At 48.4% G+C, this 18,427-nt stretch overlaps 1 protein-coding gene across 4 annotated transcripts in view; it reads right to left on the reverse strand.

Moving 5' to 3' along the window:
* ITSN1 (intersectin 1) overlaps window positions 1–18,427 on the reverse strand; it is a 219,055-nt gene that overhangs the window by 139,998 nt on the left and 60,630 nt on the right. For all 4 annotated transcript variants that reach the window (XM_074996511.1, XM_074996519.1, XM_074996529.1 and 1 more), the window contains exons 3-4: window positions 3,291–3,383; window positions 702–765 (exon numbers count right to left, since the gene is read on the reverse strand). In XM_074996511.1, the coding sequence (XP_074852612.1) occupies window positions 702–765; window positions 3,291–3,383 (157 nt within the window). The remainder of the gene's footprint in view (window positions 1–701; window positions 766–3,290; window positions 3,384–18,427) is intronic.

Genomic DNA, 18,427 nt, shown 5'->3' on the forward strand with positions numbered 1-18,427 from the left:
ACAAAGGCTCTGAAACTATTAAATTTGAAACTGTGTACAGAGCAGCTGGGCCACAGACTGAGGGCAGATGAATCCACTGAACAAATTTCTGATACATCATGAAGCTTTGCCTATGTAAGTACTGTACTAGACATGCTTTTGTTATGAAAGCCATGATGAGAGTAGATTTTCTGCAGATTATAGCTGTTAGGACACTGTTGCAAGTCTGGTTTATCAGTTCCATTAGTATCACCTAGTATCTTACTATCTAAAAAACTTGAATTTTATAAGACAGTACTAGAAGATTTACCTGGCCTTGCTCAGGTCCTTGTGGAGGGGCTCAGGGTGGAAGGGGGGGTGGGGGAGCACACAGGAGCTGGTGCAAACAGACTCAGATAGATGGACAGAAAAACAGATAGATGCATAAACTCTCTCAAAATATACAGCAGATTAACACCGGTTTAATAAAGCTAGAAACAACATTCTACACTTCATACCAGCCACCACCTGGTTACAAATTTGACTTTCTAATAAGATGATTACTTTCTGCAAGAAGCATAACAAATACATTAGTAACTAAAATCACAGATGGATAATAGCAAGTGCTTTTGTCTTACTGGCGTGCTGAGCAAAGCAAGTGATTTTAAATAGCAGCATGTTAAGTAGGAAGTCTGTTACTAAATTTTCTTGCTCCAATATAAGCAGTTGGTTTTAATACTTGCCAGATTTGTGCTAACACTGGTTGAGGTAATCCAGATTGGAAAAAAAAGTTCCTAGCTTGATCACCTGTAAAATAAGTTAGAAAGGCATCATTTTTAAAGGACTGCTATCAATACCTAGAGGAGGACACAAGTCAATGTCAAAACTTTCAAAAGACCATCATTAAAAAGCATATATTGTAATATGGGACACGCTATAGTGTATTATTTCAATTCAGTTTATCACTTAGAAATCTACAAGCAATATTACAGATGCAACTTTAGGTACTGGTGAATAACGGGCATATGTTGGCACTATTCGCTTCCATTTTAAGGTAACTGGACATGAACAGTTTTCAGGAAAAACATCAGTTGAGATGGACAATAGGAAACATACGGTTCCTGCTGCCCAGTCTCTGTTTAATGGCTCTTTATTGGAATCATATGGCCTTGTGAAACCAAGGAAGCACACGCTCTCTGCTCAGGAAACATTGTTTTTTATCTGTGCATTGATGGTAATTTCCCCATCTTCATTTCAGCAGGCTGGTAAAGTTAGAAAAGTAACAATGAGAAAGACAAGACAGCATGTTAGGGTTAGGTGCAATAGGACTACGTCCCTGAGAAAGCATTTGGTAATCTATGAAGAAAAAAAACAACAGTAGAAAGACCATGAGTAGTATTACAGATCAATCTTTTTCCAAAATTAAGTTACACACAGAGCCATTCCAGATTTTGTATGTCCTAACTCGAGCTGCACTAATCACCTCATGCTGTGAGAGGCACAAGTGGCTCTTTAGGACCACAGATGGAGTTATCTAGACCACATGTTTGATGGGAGACTCTTGGATGCCTCTAACTGGTAGATAACACATAAGGCAATACATCACCCTCCATTCTCTTTCCTCACATGTAGCTGCAGTGAGAGAGAGAAAAGAACCAAACAGAGCCATCCAACAGTCACAGAACATCTCTCCGATATTTGTCTGTGGTGTTAAACCCAATCTGCAGTGGTTTGAAAGATCATTTTGATAAACAAATGCAAGCCATTTGTGTGGATTTATTGGTTAATCCTCACACGCTAAACTGATATGAGCCATTTGTAAATGGCAATAAAAAGCTGTCCATAGCGAGGCTTGCGCTGCTTTAACCAAACAGTTAAGCAGATTTTATTTCATCAGCCATAACTTACACTTAAGACTGACTTTTCTATATACAGTAAGGTCTTAGAGTACGCGACTCTGCTCTTAGGCGGCTGACCCCCGATTCATACAGTAATCTCCTGCTTTACGTGGCTCCATGTTGTGCAAAACTTTAACGTGAGTTTTGCACAATGGGAAGCTGCTGGGCTCTCAGCCCACCTAGCTTCCCGCAACTGCAGGCAGCTAGGCAGGCTAAGAGCCCCTCCCCGCTGCCCTCCCAGACCGGTGCTAAGGCACCCCTCTGGGAAGGTGGGTAAGTCTTTTAGCCTGCCTAACTGCCTGATCCTGCGGGCAGACAGGCAGGCTAAAACCCGCTTCCCCATGCTTCACAGGGTGGTGCACTGTGACAGCTGCGCTGGTTCACCCCGTTAAACTCCCCAGCAGCTCAACTCCCCCCAATTCCCCCACCCCCATGGCCCTGGCTCACATCCCCTGCATGCCCTGGCTCACCTCCCCCAGCGGGGGGCTACAGCTGTATGCCGGAGGGCTCCCCTCCAACCCCCCTGGATGCAGACCCAACCCCACCAATCCCTGTGCAGGTCCAGCTCAGCATGCGAGGGTCTCCAAACCCCCCATCCCTGCTCAAGCACCCCACCCTGATGAACCCCCCGTTCAACCCCCACCTCACCACCCTGGCACGTGCACGAGGCTCCAGCTCTCCACCGCTGCAGGTGCCTGAGGCTCGACCCCACAACCTGGTTTACCTCGTTCAACTCCCACCTCAACCCCTAGCATGCGCAGTTCTGGCTTCAACCAGCACCCCGGGATCCCAACCCCCAGCGCCTGCGGGGCTCCAGCTCCAACCCCCCACTCAGCACCCCTGCGGCTCTGGCTCCACCCGCTTGGTCGGGCTCGGCTCCAGCTCCAACCCCCTGGATGCCCCAGCTCAACTGCACCTCCCACTTCCCCCTCCAGCCCTAACCCACCTCAGTCTTAATCCTGGGCTCCCAGGGCCCCAACCCATCCCTCTCAGTCCTCCCCCACTTATACAAAATTCAAGGTACGTGAGGGTTGCATGGAACGTAACCCTAGCGCATCTTGAGGGATTACTGTATTGAGAAATCAGCAGGACAACGTACTGAGACAGTGAAATGTTGCCAGCTATCAAACTTTGGTATTGAGTCACCACACTATGATTTTGTGGTTTTGATTCTGTGACAACAATTGCTCACGGAACCAGGAATGGCTGAAAGAATACAAGGGGGAAAAAAAAATCAAAGTGGTACAAACCAGAGAGAAGTTGTGAGGTTTCTTGGCAAGATTTAAAAAGAAACAGAGGAGTCAGAGGGATACGCAAGAGTTGAAATACAGGACGAATGACACCATGAACACATTTTCCCCATGAAATTGTGTACATACTTAACTATGAACTATAGATATAATTAAATGGAATGGATGTGGAAAAACTACCTACCAGTGATAAATCCAGATGTTGGTTTCAGACTATGGAACTGCTGATCATGTTTAGCTCTCTCCTCCACAGTTATGGCCCAGATATCCAGGTTGCCTAGTACAGCAGGAAAACATAGAAGTCAGAAGCAAGTACACAGAAAGGTACACTATTTCCCCTTCTCCCTCCATAAGTCTTATGTACACAAAGTTTTAAATGTTAACCTTGTGACTTGGTGGTACTGACAAAATTAATTTGCATAGGAAAATTTAAGTACAGGTTGAAACTCTCTAATCCAGCAACATCTATAATCCAGCATGACTTTAGTTAACCTCCACTTATGGGTGTGGCCAACCTTCTCATGGTCCCATAAAGTTTGTTTACAATCACCAGTCTTGAGTCTCCGGGTTCTATGCTGTTACTTGGCTGTAATTTACCCCTTAGGCTACATCTACACTACATGATAATAAATTTGAATTTATGAATATAGATTGTGTAATGCTGGATTTTATAAATTCAGATTTGTCTATCCTCACCTCCCCACGTGCTCCTCACAAAGTTGACTTACTGCTGCCACACACAATCGGCAAACATTGACTTGCAGTAGTGCATTGCGGGAATCTATCCCAGAGTTCCTTCATCCCTGTAGCATTCTGGGTACGTTTGCTGCTATTTGACATCTTCCCACATTGCATTGGCCTCATTCCCTTCCCCTGTTAATCAAATGTCCATTTTTCCAGTCAGAAAGACTGAAAAGTAGGGCATCAACAAAGATGGCAAAGTTAACAGAAGTCTTTTTTCTGTAACTGAATTATCAAGGATTTTGTAAAAGTCAGCAGGTTTCGCGCCTATTAAATGGCCATCCACTGATTGCATCTGATCTTTGAAAATAATACAGGAACAACGAAAAGCATGAAGAATAGACATTAAAGATTTGTGGGGGGGAGGAAGAGCTGCAGCGGGGAGGGTATTTGGCTTCCCAGTCCACTATACAGCTTCTGTGCACTGTCTGTGTTCTCAATTGGCCCTCCACCTACTCTTCCCTGCATGAAGGGGTGCAAAGTTAGAAGAAAGAAGATAAAAAAGGCTAGGAAAAAAAGATTTTTTGTCTGCCCTCTGCACTACACAGACATTGCCAACACTGAGGATGACAACAAGCACCCAAAAATCTTAGCCACCAGGTGAGACTTCCCCCCTGCCAGCAGCTAGCCCCCAGGTCCTTGGTGGGTCATGGCGGGGGGGCAGTTGACTTAGTCCTCCTCTGTGGCAGCAAGCCCCCAAAAATCTTGGCCCCATGGTGCGGGTAGCGGGGGGAAAGAAGTTGAAGGTTGTGGTTGCAGGGGACTGGATAGGATGACCTCTCGAGGTCCCGTCCTGTTCTATGACGTAGGTGTATCTTCATATAAAACTGCTACGTTGTCTTTCCAAAATGTGATGACAGTGAAATCTCTAACAGTGAACTTATAATGGAAATAGGAATCTCAATTGGCCCTCCACTCACTGTTCCCTGTGTTTTGGGGGGTGCCAAAGCATGAACAAAGAGAATAGGAAGGGTTAGGAAAAAGATTTTATAATTGAAATTTCAAAGATTTTCCAAAAAGCAGCAGGTATCTGCAATGGGCAGCAAGCCCCCGAAAATATTTTTGGCAGGGGGGCAGGGCTGTGGCTGCAGAGCTGGTTGAAAATGTTCCCTGCCCCTGAAAATCCCAGCTACTGGGGGAGACCTCCCCTCCTGCAAGTGGCAAGGGCGGGAGGGGTTCTGGGGTATGTGGCTGCAGAGCCAGTTGAAGGGGTCCCTGTGGCATCTGCAAGTCTTTGCTGCTGCCGGGGGGAAGTCTCCCCGGCAGCTAACACGCGAAAAATCTTTCCTGCCCTTGGAGCCTTCATCGCATGCAAGCCAGGACACAGTGCTTCCTGGCAGCATGGTCCACAATGAGCAGCAGGCACATCCTTTCATAGGGTCAGGGGCTAGCCATGTGATGTGGTTTCGCATGGGAAAGACCTCGATTGTGTGACGTCTGTGGGGGATGGAAGAAGGGCTCCTGCAGAAATGTCAAGTGCAGAAAGAAGTTTCTCAGCCACTCATATAAGCACAACCCCCCCCAACAGCCTACTTGCCATGTGGTGCAGCATAACAGGGGCTGGCAGCAGTGCAGCACGCACGCGCACGCGCACACACCACAAGCGCTCGCCTTGCAGAGACAGAGAGAGAACCAGAGCTGAACTAATAGCAAAAAGAAAAGTTTCTCTGCTTCTCATACAAGCAACATTCCCACACCTGCACTGATAGCAAAGAAAGAAAGTTTCTCAGCTTCTCACGCAAGCATGACCCCATAGCCAGGGGCTTCCTGTTACCTAATTCTTGCATACCTGCACAGCAGTGGCCAGAGCAGAGCACTGTGGGTTACACACAGGACACCTCTGGAGGCCAATACATTCGATTAAGATGTGGCACTTCCACACTAGCCTTTATCTGAAATTTTAAATTCAAACTTGACACTACACCCAGCCGGTTCCGACGACATTAAATCATTGATATTAGTGCTCCCTAAATTGAGCTAATGGTATTTACAGTGAAGACAGTGATGTTTTAATATTGAGCTAACTGACTTCAATTCAAAATGTATCTTGTAGTGTAGACATAGCCTAAATGTCTAAAGACTCCAGTAAGCAGCGGAAGTTCTAGACAATATTGACCTCCTATGGTCCAGCAAATTCTCTCGTTTGGCACCGCTCAGGTCCTGAGGATGCTGGCTAGAGAGTTCAATCTGTATTAGAATGGATAAGTAGTCTCATATACAACTAACCTGCAGCTGACATTCACACATACCCTTAAATTGACAATCACATGTATAGTCTTACCATAACAAAACACTAAAGACTGAAAAGAACTCCTGAACTATGCTTCAGCAATACTGTCCTCATGAATATCCGAGGTTATAAATCTATATAACATGTAATGCAATTTGTGGTGACATTTAAAAGATGTCTCTTTAATGAAAGATAGAAAAACATGGAAAATTCATGTGCTTTTAATTAAGACACTAATTCCACTCAAACAGCAGATGCAGTTCAGAATGCAATGCAGTTCCTTCTACGCTCAGTGGTGAAGAGGTGTCCCAAGCCATCAATACTCGTGCATTAAATGGATTTGTGCCGTCATAGAAGAAATAAATATCACTTGTTCATCCAGGAAGGGTGTGAACATGCCAGGATATAAAATAGGCAACAAAGCAGAAAGAGAACACCCTCACTATACTCCTGAGTAAGTGAGAAATTCTACAGGTGCAAGTATTTTGGTCCTCCAGGACAAATTTAAAGTTTGCAGTTCAATATTCAGTAGTTTCACATTAACCTACATTTTTACAATACAATGACATTTAAAAATGCCCTCTCCAGATTTCACTACACATGGAATAATCTATTTCCACTGTCTGGTCAGAATACTTCAGCATTTGTTCCTCCGCTCTTCCTAACAATGCCCTTTTGTCCTCCAGGTTTCTTTTCTTTACACTTACAGTCAATGCTGTGGCTACGTCTACATTCGAGTGATCTGCAGACAGAAATAGCTGTCAGAACAGCTCTTCCAACAAAACTTCTGTCAACAGATTGTGGCCACACATGAAAGCAGATCACTCTGTCGACCTGCTCTGCCAAAAGAGAGTAGCCAGACTGCCTTGTCGCTTTCTCGACAGAAGAGCCAACCAGAAAAATTAAATTGACAAAGTGACCTGACTGCAAAGAAGAAATCTCCCAATTACTAAGCCTAATTCTCAAAGATTCTTTACAGCCATTTAAGAACTCAGTATAAACATAGTCCAAACATTATTTCACCAGCACTCATTCATAAAACTATTTATCCACCTTTTGCTCCAGCACAAACATAGTGTAGTCCAGAGTTTAAGACTCGTTAATCAGATTAGGTAACTACATTATGAATGAAACTTACATATACCAAGCTGAGTGTTTGCAGAAATTAAGCCCAAATAATGTAAAATGTAGGATTAATGAGATCATCCACGCAGGTCACCCAAACCACGGCAGTTTTGCAGAAACCCCCTTTCAAAAATGTTAGAATATGGCCTGCGAGCCACCGAAGATTCTAGGAAAAAAGAGTCAACGCTCAAGTTCTACAAGCTCCTATTTTTCCCCCACCAAGAAGAGATGAACATCTCAAAAAGGTTGAAGCACCATGGCTTGGTCTGCATTTAAAACTTAGACTGACTGTGAAAAATTTCACACCCTGTGTAATGTAGCTAGGTCAACCTAACCCTTTATGAACATGCAGTGAGGTTGCTACAAATTCTTCCAACAAACAATCAAATCATGTCTCAGGCTATGTCTAGATTGAAGAGATCTGTCAGCAAAAAAATATGCAAATTGCATAATGCATTTGCATATCTACTGCTTACAGTTCTGTTGGTAAAGGCTTTCCCAACATTTGGTCCATCCACATGGGCGCAAATGTCAGGAAGCACCCCTCTGCCGACACCTCCCTTCTTCCTCGTGGAACAAGGATGACTGTGATGTTGGCAGTGGGCTCCCAGTAACCCACCTCAGACGCAACTGTGGCAACTAAGATGCAACTGTGGCACTGTGGCTGTGTTGATACGGGTCTAGACAATACCCTAAGAAGAAAACAAGGTCCGAGTAAAATAACACAGCATAAAAGGAAAAAAAAAACTTTTGGGAGGCAGGGGAGAGAACTATTAGCGATTTTGATAGATGCACTGCAATGCTCAGGACATCTCCATCCCTCCACTACACCTTCCCAGGGTCTATGCAGAGGGATACATAGTTTAGTTGGGCCTTAGCTACCTGACTACAGCTCAGTCGATTTTGATCAATTTGACATTCGTGTTCCTAGGCATTCTTCAGTCTGCGTAGACATTCATAGGACCTTTAAAATTGTCAGCTTTATTATTGCAGCTATTTAAATCTGAGATTTAATGGTGGTGTAATTGTAGGGATCCTGAAGCAAAAGGGAGCATGCATGTGGGGGGAGGGGGAGAAAGGTTGCAATAGTGCTACCATTACTTCTGTGCTACTGCTGGCAGCATCTCTGCCTTCAGAGCAGGACAGCTGGAGAGCAGCAGCTGTGACCAGGAGCCCATCTCTGAGAAAGAGAATTTCTATCTGTGCATTTGTTTCATTTTGCAGAGAGGGGCAGTTTGAACAGCTGCCTGTGTGCCTGAGCATCTGTTTTGCAGAGAGGGGCAGTTGAAAGTGTGTTTGGCAGTCTGGCAAGTTTGCAAGGTGTGAATTTGGAAAGCTTCCTTCCTTCCTTCCAGGTGGGCCTTCAAGGGCTGATTACATTGGAGGCAAAGGCTCTGAGCTGGGCCAAACCAGATAGCAGCTCTATAAGAAGGCATCCAGAGGAAATCTTGTGAGCAGCGAACAGGAGCAGCTAACAGGGAGTTTGCCTGGGACTTCGCCTTAGGGAGGAGCCCCATACCTTTTTTTCCCTTTCTTATATGGTGTTTCTCTTATGTCCTTCAAGGCAGCGCTAGAAACAAATAAGGGATCTCTGAAAAGGGAAAAAAACGGACAGTGATATGACTCGTGAGAGGTCTGCTGTTGTGACCTGCATGGCATGTGCCATGTTTGTCTTCCTCCCGGATGATAGAAAGGATTTTCCATGTACCAAGTGCCAGCTGGTAGCCATTTTAGAAGAGAAGGTTAAAGGACTTGAGGTGCAAATATCAACCCTCAGGTTTATCAGAGAGGGTGAAGACTTTCTGGATAGACGGCAACATATAATACTGCAGGAACAGCAGGCTGCTCAGAACAAGGAGGAAAGCCGGAAGCAGGTTACCTCCAGGAGGAGAAAACCGGTTCAGGTCTCTCGAACTCCAGTGGAGTTAAGTAACTGCTTTCAGCCTCTCTCCACAGGTGATACAGTGGAGGTAACTGGGGCTGATACCTCACAGGGACTGGATCTGAAGAAGTCCCCACAGTTTCTAAGGCATGGGATGTGCAGTCCTAGGGATGGGAGTTCCATGACCACCACCCCAAGAGAAAAAGATGGGTGGTGGTGGTTGGGGACTCCCTCCTAAGGAGGGACGAGTCATCCGTCTGCCGTCCAGACCTAGAATCCCGGCAAGTTTGCTCCTTGCCTGGAGCTAGAATCCAGGATATTACAGAGACCCTGCCAAAAATCATTAAACCTGTAGACTATTACCCCTTCCTACTTCTTCATGTAGGAACCAATGACACAGCCAAGAGCAACTTTGAAGAGATCACGGCAGATTATGTAACCCTAGGAAGGAAGATCAAGGAATACGGAGCACTACTGGTGTTCTCATCTATCTTGCCTGTGGAAGGAAGGGGTCCACGTAGGGATCGTTGAATCACAGAGGTAAACGTGTGGTTGTGTAGGTGCTGTAGCAGTGAAGGATTTTGTTTCTCTGTCCATGGGATTCTCTTTCGTGAACAGGGATTGCTGGGAAGAGATGGGATCCACCTAACAAAGAGAGGAAAGAGCATCTTTGCAAGCCTGCTCGCAAACCTAGTGAGGAGGGCTTTAAACTAGGTTCGTTGGGGAAGGTGACAAGCCCTGAGGTAAGTGGGGAAGGAGGAGGGAACAATCAAGTGGGTTTCCTGGGTGAAGAGGAGAGAGTGGGCCAGTTGGCCCCTTCTCTAAGATGCTTGTACACTAATGCCAGAAGCCTAAGGAACAAACAGGAAGAATTAGAGGCCCTGGCACAGTCAAGAAGCATGAGGTGGTTGGAATAATGGAGACTTCGTGGGACAAGTCGCATAACTGGGAGATGGTCATGGAAGGTTATAACTGTTTAGGAACGACAGACAGGGGAGAAAAGGGGGAGGAGTTATGCTCTATGTGAGGGAGCAGCATGATTGCTCAGAGCTCTAGTATAAGGAGGGAGAAAATCCAGTTGTGTGTCTTGGGATTAAGATGAGGCAGAAGTAAAAGAGGAGATGTTGTAGTTGGTGTCTGTTATAGACCACCAGATCAGAGAGATGAGACAGATGAGGCTTTCTTCAGGAAGCTAAGTCAAGCTTCCAAATCACAGGCCCTGGTTCTCATGGGAGACTTTAATCATCCTGACATTGTTGGGAGCCCAATACATCAGCACACAGACAATCCAGGAAGTTTTTGGAGAATGTTGGTGATAACTTCTTGGAACAAGTGCTGACGAAACCTATCGGCGCTCTGTGCAACTTGACCTGCTGCTCACAAACAGGGAAGAACTAGTAGGAGAAATAGAAGTGGGTGGAAACCTGGGCTACAGAGACCATGCAATTGTAGATTTCAAGATCTGGACAAAAGGAAGAAAGGTGAGTAGTAACATACAGACCCTTGATTTCAAAAGGGCAGGCTTCGACTCCCTGAGAGAACTGATGTGCAGGGTTCCTTGGGAAACGAGTTCAAGATTACCTGCAAGTATTTTAAAGAAGTCTTACTTAAGGCACAGGAACAAACCACTCCACTGCATAGTAAGAAATGCAAACATTGTAGGCAACCAGCTTGGCTTAACAGGGAAATCCTTAGTCAACTTAAACTCAAAAAGGAGACATACAAGAAATGGAAATGTGGACAGCTGACTAAGGAGGAGTATAAACATATGGCTGGAGAATACAAGGGAGTAATCAGGAAAGTGAAAGCACAATTGGAACTGCAGCTAGCAAGGGATGTGAAGAGTAACAAAAAGGGTTTCTACAGGCATGTTAACAATAAACGGGTTATCAGAGAAGATGTGGGGCCATTACTGGATGAGGGAGGTAACCTAGTGACAGATGATGTAGGAAAAGCTGAAGTACTCAATGCTTTTTTTGCCTCAGTCTCCACGGACAAAGTCAACTCCCACATGACGGTCCTAGACAATGCAGTATGGGAAGGTGGAGGGCAGCCATCTGTGGGGAAGGAACAAGTTCTGAGCTATCTAGAAAAACTAGATGTACACAAATCCATGGGTCTGGATTTAATGCACCCCAGGGTACTGAGGAAATTGGCAGAGGTCACTGCTGAACCTTTGGGCATTATCTTTGAAGACTCTTGGAAATCAGGGGAGATACCGGATGACTGGAAAAAGGCAAACATAGTGCCCATCTTTAAAAAGGAAAGAAGGACAATCCAGAGAACTATAGACCAGTCAGCCTTACCTCAATCCCTGGGAAAATAACAGAGGGGATCTTCAAGGAATCCATTTTGGAGCACTTGGAAGAGAGGAAAGTGATCAAAAGCAGCCAACATGGATTCGCCAGGGGCAAGTTCTGCCTGACAAATCTGATAGCTTCTATGACAAGGTAACAGGCTCTGTGGACATGGGGGAGTCAGTGGATGTGATATACCTTGACTTCAGCAAAGCCTTTGATACAGTCTCCCAAAGCATTCTTGTCCATAAGTTAAGGAAATATGGATTGGATCCTTGCACTATAAGATGGATAGAAAGCTGGGCTGACCGTCAGGCCTAACAGGTAGTGCTCAATGGCTCAATATCTGGATGGTGGTCGGTTTCAAGCGGAATGACACAAGGCTCAGTTCTGGGGCCGGTGTTGTTCAACATCTTTATTAATGACTTGGATGAGGGAATGGATTGCACCCTCAGCAAGCCTGCAGATGAGAAAGAACTAGGGGGAGAGGTAGATAAGTTGGAGGGTAGAGAGAGAATCCAGAGGGACCTGGATAAATTGGAGGACTGAGCCAAAAGAAATCTGATATGGTTCAAGGAGGAGAAGTATAGAGTCCTGCACCTGGGGCAGAAGAATCCCAAGCATTGTTATAGGCTGGGGACCGACTGGCTCAGCAGCAGTACGATGGAAAGGGACGTAGGGGTTATAGTGAATGAAAGGCTGGATATGAGTAAACAGTGTGCCCTTGTAGCCAAGAAGGCTAAAGGCATACTGGGGTGCATTAGGAGGAGCATTTCGAGCAGATCTAGAGAAGTAGTTACTCCCCTCTGTTCAGCACTGGTAAGGCCACATCTGGAATATTTTGTCCAGTTTCTCTCCCCTGCACCCAGTATAAAAAGGATGTTGATGTGCTGGAGCAGGTTCAGCGGAGGGCAACAAAAATGATTAAGAGGCTGGAGCACAAGACCTATGAGAACAGGCTGAGGGATTTGGGCTTGTTTAGTTTACAGAAGAGAAGACTTAGAGGTGATTTAATAGCAGCCTTCAACTTCCTGAAGGGGAGCTCTAAAGAGGAGGGTGAGAAACTGTTCTCAGTGGTGTCAGATGGCAATGGTCTGCAGTTGAAGAGGGAGAGGTGTAGGTTAGGTATTAGGAAAAACTGCTTCACTAGGAGGGTGGTGAAGCATTGGAATGCGTTGCCTAGAGAGGCAGAGGATTCTCCATCCCTCAAGGTTTTTAAGTTCCATCTTGACAAGGTCCTGGCTGGGATGACTTAGTGGGGGTTGATCCTGCTTGAAGGACAAGGCTGGATTAGATGACCTCCTGAGGTCCCTTCCAGCCCCATGATTCTGTGAAAGAGCCTCTCTCTACCAGCTGCAGTGCAGGAAGTAAGAATGGCATGATCTGGTATTGTCACCCTCACATCTATGCTGCTGCCTGCAGAACAGGACGCTCAGCAGTCACCCCTCTCCATCTGCCCAGCTCTGAAGGTAGCAGTGCAGAAATAAGGTTGGCATGTAAGGGCACTGCCTTCCAAGCTAAGCATCTAGTCAACAGCTGCCACTCTCCAGCAGCCCACCTCCGAAGGCAGAGCACAAGTAAGAGTGAGTAATATAACCCCTCCACCTCCAAAATAAGCTTGGAACTCCCATAAAACTACCTTTTGGATCAGGATCCCCAATTTGAGAAACATGGTTCTCCCCTATGAAATGAGCATACTAAAGGGTAAACACACATACACGAAAGACTGATTTCATGGTGGAGACCAGAATTCCTGGTCTGTGATATGTTTATCCATGGCTGTGAATTTGATTGGGCGCTAGCTATATCTCATCTAGGATGGCTGTAGACCTCCTAAGCCTTTTTTCAGTGCTAAGTATTCTCTTGTTTGGAAAGATCTATGCTGTGTTATCATAGGTATTTTAAAACTTATCTTGCTATTTGATTCACTGGCTGATCTAGACTGCTGGCCTTCTTTCTCAAAGGAGGAAGAACTCCCATTCTGAGAACTAGAGAGAGGTATAATGCATGCCTGGAAAAAAAATCAGTATTTGTCAAGAATCTGCATCAGTCTGCCATGCTGCACTCCATGAAGGTGCACAGGGGAAAGAAAAGTTACTCACCGTAGTAACGGTGGTTCTTCGAGATGTGTCCCCGTGGGTGCTCCACAATAGGTGTCGGGCTTGCCCAACGCCGCAGATTGGATCTTCCAAGCAGTTTCTGCCGGACCGCGCATGCGCCGGCGCGCGCCGCTCCCTTGCGCGCTCCTGGCCATGTGCGCGATCCGGTCCCCGCCAGTTCCTCGACCAACCGCCTCGGGTGCCCCTGCAAAACACTAACAGAGATCCGAAGCGGGGAGGATGGGCGGGTAGTGGAGCACCCACGGGGACACATCTCGAAGAACCACCGTTACTACGGTGAGTAACTTTTCTTTCTTCTTCGAGTGTCCCCATGGGTGCTCCACAATAGGTGACTACCCAGCAGTAACCCAAGATAGGAGGTGGGTAATCGGATTATGTGCAGCTTGTCCCCGAGAGGACCGCTGCAGAGACACGGGTATCCGCTTGGAATACCCTGGGAAGGGCGTAATGTTTGGCGAAGGTGTCGTAGGATGACCAGGTCGCCGCTCTGCAAATGTCTTGTAACGCAACGCTCTTGAAAAAGGTTATTGATGCCGCCACCGGCCTAGTGGAATGAGCCCTGGGAGTGGCCGATAAAGGAGTCTTTTTGAGCTCATAGCACATTTTTATGCAGGATACAATGTGCTCTGAGATTCTCTGCGAGGAGAGACCTTCTCCTTTCGATTTGGGAGCGAGGGAGACTAGGAGTCTATCTGTTTTCCGGAAGGACTTGGTCCTGCCTACGTAGAAGGCTAGCGCCCTCCTCACGTCCAGGAGGTGTAGGCGCGCCTCTTTGTTGGAGTTAAGAGGCTTTGGATAAAACGAGGGTAGAACAATAGGTTTGTTAATGTGAAACTCGGAAGAAATTTTGGGAACAAAGGCTGGATGCAGCCGTATGGTTACCGCCTCCTTGGAAAAAACAGCGCAGGGTGGCGTTGCCATGACTGTCGCGAGCTCGCTCACCCTACGAGCTGACGTAATTGCAAGAAGAAAGGTCGTCTTTATTGTAAGGAGGCAGAGGGGAACCGCGGCCAAGGGCTCGAACGGTGGTCCCATTAGCGTGGTAAGCACCAGGTCCAAGTTCCACGAAGGTGGAATCGGTTTCCGAGGGGGGTATAGGTTTACCAACCCTTTGAGGAACCTGGTAACCATAGGGTGGGCGAACACCGTGTGCCCTTCCTCCTCATGTCTGAACGCCGAGATGGCGGCAAGGTGGACCTTCAACGAGGATAGCGAGAGTCCTCCTCTCTTGAGGTCCAGTAAATACTCTAGTATTGTAGGTATAGACACCAAAAGGGGGGCCAGCTGTTTGGTAGAACACCAAGCCGTGAAGCGAGTCCATTTTTGCTTGTAGGTCTTCCTGGTGGAAGTCCTCCTGCTACTTTCTAGGACTTGCTGTACTTCCACTGTGCATGTGCTCTCTAGGGAGCTGAGCCATGGATTAACCACGCTTGCAGTCGCAGGCTTTGGGGGTGCGGGTGCACTATGGACCCCTGGGCTTGCGTGAGCAGATCCGGCGCCACCGGAAGAGGCATCGGTGGACGGTCCGACATGCGCAGGAGTAGGGGGAATCATTGTTGTCGATCCCACGTTGGGTCTATCAGGATCATCCGGGCCCTTTCCCTCCTGGCTTTCTGCAAGACTTTGTGGATCAGCACTGTGAGAGAAAACGCATAAAGCAGGGGGCCCCTCCACGGGATCGCGAACTCGTCCCCCAGGGACCCCCATCCCAGTCCTGCCCTGGAGCAGAATCGTGGGCACTTCTTGTTGCGCTGAATGGCAAACAGGTCTATTTGGGGAAAACCCCATGCGTGGAAAATCGGCCGTAGCAGATCGGGACGGATCTGCCACTCGTGTGTGAGTGCAAAACGCCTGCTCAGCTGGTCTGCCTTCACATTATGCGCACCCGGCAAGTATGAGGCTTTCAAGATTATATTGTTGGCGATGCACCAGTTCCATAAGCGGATTGCTTCCGCGCATAAGGCACGGGATCGAGCTCCTCCTTGCCTGTTTATATAAAACATGGTGGAGGTATTGTCTGTACTGATCCCGACGACTTTGCCTTGTATGTGGTCTCGAAAGTGTCTGCAGGCGTTGAGCACTGCTCTGAGCTCCAGTATATTTATGTGTAGTGACTGTGCCGTGGGTGACCACAGTCCTTGAGTCACCTCTTCGCCCATGTGCGCTCCCCACCCTATGAGGGAGGCATCTATAGTGAGAAAAACCGATATTTGCGGCTGGTGGAAGGGTACCCCTGTTAGCAGCTTCCTGGGGTTTACCCACCATTGTAGGGATTTGCGCACCCCGGCTGTGGGCGACACCACCCTGTGAACGGTGTGTACTGCCGGTTTGTATACACTCGCCAGCCAGTGCTGCATGCTGCGCATGTGTAACCTGGCATTCTGTACTACGAATGTCGCCGCTGCCATGTGGCCCAGCAGCTGCAAGCACGTCAAGACCGGCACCGTAGGGCTGAAGGTGATGACCTGCACGAGGGAACCGATGGCCCGAAAGCGAGCCTCTGGTAGATATACTCTCGCTGTAACCGAGTTTATGCGAGCCCCTATGAACTCTATATCCTGTGTGGGGTCTATTTTCGATTTTGCCAGATTGATAACCAGGCCGAGTGAAGAGAACGTGTTTGCTGTGACGTGTATCATGCGCAGAACCTCCCCCTTCGAGGCCCCTTTGAGCAGGCAGTCGTCCAGATACGGGAAAAGAAATACCCCCTGTCTGTGCAGGTAGGCTGACACCACTGCCAAGGTCTTGGTGAAGACTCTGGGGGCCGAGGAGAGGCCAAACGGTAGGACCTCGTATTGGAAGTGTTCGTTGCCTACCATGAACCGGAGGAATCGCCGGTGAGCCGGATGGATAGTTATGTGGAAGTACGCGTCTTGTAAATCGAGGGCTGCGAACCAGTCTCCATCGTCCAGTGCTGTAACGATGGAGGCGATTGTGGTCATCCGAAAACGTTGCTTGCGCAGGCACCTGTTGAGGCCGCGAAGGTCTAAGATGGGCCTCCAGCCTCCTGTCTTTTTCTCCGTGAGGAAGTACCTGGAGTAGAACCCTTTCCCTTGCAGTTGCTCCGGCACTCTTTCCACTGCCCCTATGAGCATGAGATGGTCCACCTCCTGCCTGAGCCTCGCTACATGGGAGGCCTCCTGGAGATGGGGCTTGGGTGGAGGTCGTGACGGTGGGAGCGACTGGAAGGGGATGGCGTACCCCGTGGCTATGATCTCCAGCACCCGTTTGTCTGTGGTGATCCTTTGCCACTGGTTGTAGAATGGTCGGAGGCGATGGTGGAATAGTCGCTTCGGATGACCTTGTGCGATGGTAGTGATGGCGCAGCCCTGGATCTGTATGTCAAACTTGTGGCCTTTGGCCCCGCCCCGAGGACGCATGGCTCTGTTGTGAACGTCGCCTGGGAGTTCTGTACTGCTGGTGCTGTTGAAGTCGCCCTTGCTCGTAACCCCTGTGGTACTGGGGGCGCTGTTGCTGGTACTGGTACCGTCTTTGTTGAGGTTAGTACCTTTTCTTTGTGTATGGAGGGGCGTTGCTGTGGAACGTGCTGCTGTGTACGCAACGTCCAGGGCGATCTGAACTCCCGTCCTCGAGGCCGCGTAGCCTTCTTGCACTATGGCCTTGAGCACTGGCTTTTTGTCCTCTGGAAGCGAGTCCATGAGGGAGGTTAACCTGGAATAGTTGTCGAAATTATGGTTCGCTAAGTGTGCTGCGTAATTTGCCATTCGGAACGTTAAAGTGGAGGAGGAGTAGACCTTTCTGCCGAACAGCTCTAGCTTCTTGGCATCTTTGTCTGTCCCCCTGTCCTGAATTGAGATGTCTTTGATCTTTGTTGCGACGACTCCACCACCAAGGAATTTGGCTGTGGGTGGCTGAACAGGAACTCCATGCCCTTCGCCGGCACGAAGTATTTCTTATCCGCTCTCTTTTGAACAGGCGGAATAGTCGCAGGGGTCTGCCATATCGTAGTGGCGGACTCTAAGATCGCTTCATCAAGCGGTATTGCTACTCTGGAGGAGGCCGGAGGTCTCAAATTTTTGAGGAGTTTATGGTGTTTCTCTTGCACCTCTGCTGTCTGGATGCCTTGCGTGAAGGCCACCCTCTTAAACAGCTCTTGAAACTGTTTGAGATCGTCCGGAGGATGGACGTCCCCCGGGGCCGTAGCCTCGTCCGGGGAGGAGAGCGAGGAACCGCTGGGGTACGTCTCTCTGGACCCTTCCGGTTCCTGCTGGTGATGGTACACCCTCTCGCTAGAGGTTTGCGAGGGAAAATCTCGGGGTTCCATAACCAGTCCCCCCTGAGATGCTTGAGTCTCTGTCCCCAGTCGCAATTGCCCTCGGGGGTACGAGATCGTCTGTGGGGATCTTTCCCTAGTAGATTGCCGATGGTGTCTATGCCCCGCGTGGTAGGGGCGACCATGGCAGTATAGGCACAGTTCTTGGGAAGGTGACCTAGACCACTCCCTTGGTGCATACCCTCTGCATCTGGGGGAGGGAGATCGTCGAGACACTGGAGAGAGCGATTTTGCATAATAGTCCAGCGGTTCAAACCCCAGGAAGGGTGAAGGTGGTCCCAGCCAGGGTGAGGCTGGTTGCAAAAATGGAGAAGGGGGCTCCGGGTAGGCTAGGGGGGACCCCTGCCTTCTGGTTGGAGTCTGCAACATAAGCGGAGGGCTGTGAGAAAGCAACTCCACAGCCCTGTCCGGAGAGGGGCTGCAATGCCTCCTCTTGTGTGCAGCCTTCCCCCTCCCTGGAGGAGGTAACTCCGCCCCCTGACGCACAGGGGATCCCGGCCCCGTCCGCACCGTGCTCGGCACGCTCGAAGGCGGTGCCGCACGTGCGGTGTCCTTCGGTGCCTGCAGGCTGCGTGCCTGCGCGCTCTGCACCGCCGGTTCCCCGGGGGTCGGTGCCGCTGCCTGCGGTGCCG

This window comes from Carettochelys insculpta, chromosome 1 (assembly GCF_033958435.1).
Source record: "Carettochelys insculpta isolate YL-2023 chromosome 1, ASM3395843v1, whole genome shotgun sequence".
NCBI classification, from domain to species: domain Eukaryota; kingdom Metazoa; phylum Chordata; order Testudines; family Carettochelyidae; genus Carettochelys; species Carettochelys insculpta.